This window comes from Pseudophryne corroboree, chromosome 3 (genome assembly GCF_028390025.1).
Source record: "Pseudophryne corroboree isolate aPseCor3 chromosome 3, aPseCor3.hap2, whole genome shotgun sequence".
Classification (NCBI taxonomy): domain Eukaryota; kingdom Metazoa; phylum Chordata; class Amphibia; order Anura; family Myobatrachidae; genus Pseudophryne; species Pseudophryne corroboree.
Genome location: NC_086446.1, coordinates 488,221,845 through 488,226,066, shown reverse-complemented (window position 1 = coordinate 488,226,066; position 4,222 = coordinate 488,221,845). Strand labels below are relative to the sequence as shown.

At 44.1% G+C, this 4,222-nt stretch overlaps 1 protein-coding gene across 1 annotated transcript; it reads left to right on the top strand.

Moving 5' to 3' along the window:
* The first annotated feature begins 385 nt into the window (after positions 1 to 385).
* On the top strand, positions 386 to 2,990 carry WFIKKN2 (WAP, follistatin/kazal, immunoglobulin, kunitz and netrin domain containing 2). Its single transcript, XM_063963635.1, has one exon. It carries the CDS (start codon positions 428 to 430, stop codon positions 1,889 to 1,891), a length of 1,464 nt encoding a protein of 487 aa, XP_063819705.1. The 5' UTR covers positions 386 to 427; the 3' UTR covers positions 1,892 to 2,990.
* The last annotated feature ends 1,232 nt before the right edge of the window (positions 2,991 to 4,222 follow it).

Genomic DNA, 4,222 nt, shown 5'->3' with positions numbered 1-4,222 from the left:
TGTAACTAAGTGCAAGCTGCTGCTCTCTGTTATCTGTCCATATATAGGATGCTCATATCTGGTATTTTACAACCATGTTTCTAAATATCTTCATTAATGATGAGAAATCATGTAAATGTGGCCAATGGCTTTTCTTTTTTTGTAAACACATTTTAGATTATACAATTATTTACGAGGACTTTCACATCTGGTGCTAAATTCATTCATTGTGTTATAGACACCACTACAATCTAAATAGTGATAAGGCAGCTATTGTTTGTGAGAAATGTAAAAGTCACACACGATTAGTACTGAGGGAGAACATCTATAGAGATAAGTAATACAGGCAGATTTTTTTCAACAATAAAATGTTTTGTTTTGTTTTTTTACTTTATTTTTGTATTAGGAATGTGAAACACATGAAAAGTGTTGTCCTAATGTCTGTGGAATGAAGAGCTGTGTGGCAGCCCGATACATGGATATGAAAGGAAAGAAAGGACCCATTGGCATGCCTAAGGCAGCAACGTGTGACCTCTTTATGTGTACACAGCAAGGTTCTCAGTGCGACATTTGGGATGGGCAACCCATTTGCAAATGCAGAGACAGATGTGAGAAAGAACCCAGTTTTACCTGTGCTTCTGATGGACTAACTTACTATAATAAATGTTTTATGGATGCTGAAGCTTGTGCAAAAGGTATCTCATTGGCTGTGGTCACCTGCAAATATCATCTGAGTTGGCCACATACTAGTCCGATGCCATCTGAGACAACAACTAACCCAACCATCCCATCCATTGAGACTGCCATCATAAATGTGATTCCACCCACATTGGTGAATAACCCTACTCACAAGTCAGTCAATATCGGCGACACTGTGAGCTTTCATTGTGATGTTACTGGCAAACCCAAACCAGAAATAACATGGGAGAAGCAAATTGAAGGGAAGGAACGTATTGTCATGCGCCCCAATCATGTGGTCGCAAATATAGTTGTCACCAATATTGCCCAGCTAGTCATTTATAACACTCAATTTCAAGACGCTGGCATCTACACATGTACCGCCAAAAACACAGGAGGCTTTATCAAAATTAACTTCCCCTTGTCTGTCAAAGAACAACCTCCCAAGGAAAAATCAGAAAACAAAACTTTTTTTCCCACTGATGAGTGCCTAAAGCCACCAGATAGCGAGGACTGTGGGGAGGAACAGACACGGTGGTATTTTGATGCTAAGAAAAATAATTGTTTCATATTTGTGTATGGTAATTGCAATAGTAACTTGAACCACTTTGAAACATATGAGTCTTGTATGCTAACCTGCATGAATGGACCAGTCAATATCTGTAATTATCCTCCTCTTCAAGGTCTTTGTAAGGCGTATGAGCCAAGGTGGGCATATAACAAGATACTGAGTCAATGCCAATCTTTCATTTATGGTGGGTGTGGTGGCAACGAAAACAACTTTGAAAGTAAGGAACTGTGTGAAGAGATGTGCCCATTCCCCAAAAACCAAAAATGCAAAGTGTGCAAGCCTCGGCAGAAGCTGGTAACAAGCTTTTGTAAAAGTGATTTTGCCATACTTGGGCGTATATTAGAGTTGACAGAAGACCTAGAAACTGGGCACGCTTTGGTCTCTGTAGAAGATATCCTAAAAGATGAAAAAATGGGGCTTAAATTCTTGGGGAAGCAACCACTTGAAATTACCCTTCTTAACATAGACTGGAGTTGTCCATGTCCCAACGTGACATCGGTCACAGGTCAGCTAATCATCATGGGTGATGTACACAATGGTATGGCCGTCCTACAACCTCACAGTTTTGTTGGCATGTCAAGTGCACGCCGTGTGCGAAAACTTAGAGAAGTCATTCACAATAAAACTTGTGATCTTCTCAAAGAAATTTTAGGTCAACCATAGCAATTCATATGATAATAGCATAAGTACAATACTGAAATGTATGTTTCCTAAATTACTAATAAGTCAACTTTGGTTAAATTTAAGGAGGGTTTTTATAGAGCATAGAATCTCTATATTTTGTGCCATTTGGGGATGAGTGTAAGGAGAGATTCTTGTATATGTATAAAGCGCTTGTGTAATGTAATTTTGTTTTTCAGTGGTAGGTAAAGGACTTACAAGTCTGAATGCAATGCTTTTTCTAGCTTCCTCCATGCTGTTCAGCCATGTATTTATACAATCAGACAGACTTGACATAAAGCTGATTTCTGGATGCAACAATATCTAAGAGAAAAGCACAGCAGAGGAAGATAATTATATAACAATGTAGAAAGCCAAAATATAAATTTATGTATTCTTTACTAATTTGTTTGTTTTGCAAAGCATCATACACACTAGATGAGAAAAGGAAAGATCTCGCTCAGAAGGGCTGATCTGAGCGAGATCTTTCACAATCTCGTCCAGTGTGTGCACTCAGTGTCGTTAACGATGTGCGCTCCCACGCAGAGCCGGCCCTAACCTATATGATGCCCTAGGCAAGATTTTGGCTGGTGCCCCCTAGCACCACCGCTGGTTCTGCCTCTGACCTTGCACCTCTTTCCCAGAACCATCACCCCTCACTTACAGCAGTCCTTGTACCCCCTATATTTTAAATAGGAACAGTTCGCACATTTGACGCACAGCCCAAAAAGGGGTATCTTCTTGCTGGGAAGGGGCATGGCCACACAATAGTAACCCCAATTCCAATTACGCCACACAGTACTGCAACTTTATTCACATTTTATCTTGTGATAGTGTCCATAATTCATATTGCATCCCACAGTAGTATCACTTTACCTTATAAACATTACTCCTCACAGAGGAGCCCCTTATTCACATTACATCACACTGAATTGCTCCTTATTCACATTACACCACACCTTATTGCTCTTTATTCACATTAGACGACACAGTAGTGCCCTTTCTATATGCAACGCCACACAGTAGAGCACCTTATACACATAATGCCACACATTAGTAATACATTTCTCTGACGTCCTAGTGGATGCTGGGAACTCCGTAAGGACCATGGGGAATAGACGGGCTCCGCAGCAGACTGGGCACTCTAAAGAAAAGATTAGGTACTATCTGGTGTGCACTGGCTCCTCCCTCTATGCCCCTCCTCCAGACCTCAGTTAGAATCTGTGCCCGGCCAGAGCTGGGTGCTCCTAGTGGGCTCACCTCAGCTAGGTTGCGCTTCTTAGGCTACTGGACACCATTAGCTCCAGAGGGTTCGAACACAGGCAGCTGTCCTCGATCGTCCGTTCCCGGAGCCGCGCCGCCGTCCCCCTCGCAGAGCCAGAAGAACAGAAGCTGGAAAGACAGTGAAATCGGCGGCTGAAGACTCCTGTCTTCATTTAAGGTAGCGCACAACACCGCAGCTGTGCGCCATTGCTCCCACAGCACACCACCACTCCGGTCACTGTAGGGTGCAGGGCGCCGGGGGCGCCCTGGGCAGCAATTTGAGTACCTTGTGGCATTAAACCTACATATATACAGTCAGGAACTGTATATATGTAAATCCCCCGCCATTTTCTATCACTGAAAGCGGGACAGAAGCCCGCCGCTGAGGGGGCGGGGCCTTCTTCCTCAGCACACCAGCGCCATTTTTTCTTCACAGCTCCGCTGGAAGGACGCTCCCCAGGCCCTCCCCTGCAGTCTCCTGGTAGCAGAAGGGTAAAAAGAGAGGGGTGGGCACATAAATTTAGGCGCAAAAGTTATATTTCAGCAGCTATTGGGTAATCAGTGTATCCCTGAGTTATATAGCGCTGTGGTGTGTGCTGGCATACTCTCTCTCTGTCTCCCCAAAAGCCTTTGTGGGGTCCTGTCCTCAGTCAGAGCATTCCCTGTGGGTGTGCTGTGTGTCGGTACGGCTGTGTCGACATGTTTGATGAAGGTTACGTGGAGGCGGAGCAAGTTCAGATAAATGTGGTGTCGCCGCCGTCGGTGCCGACACCTGATTGGATGGATATGTGGAAGGTCTTAAATGACAATGTAAACTCATTACATAAAAGGTTTGATGACGTAGCAGACGGGGGACAGCCGGGCTCTCAACCCGGGCCTGCCGTCAGGGTCTCAAAAACGCCCACTATCGCAGTTGGTCGACACTGATACCGACACGGAGTCCGACTCCAGTGTCGACGATGATGAGGCACAATTACAGCCTAAACTGACCAAGGCCATCCGCTACATGATTATTGCAATGAAAAATGTATTACACATTTCAGAGGTTAACCCTGTCCCTGACAAGAGGGT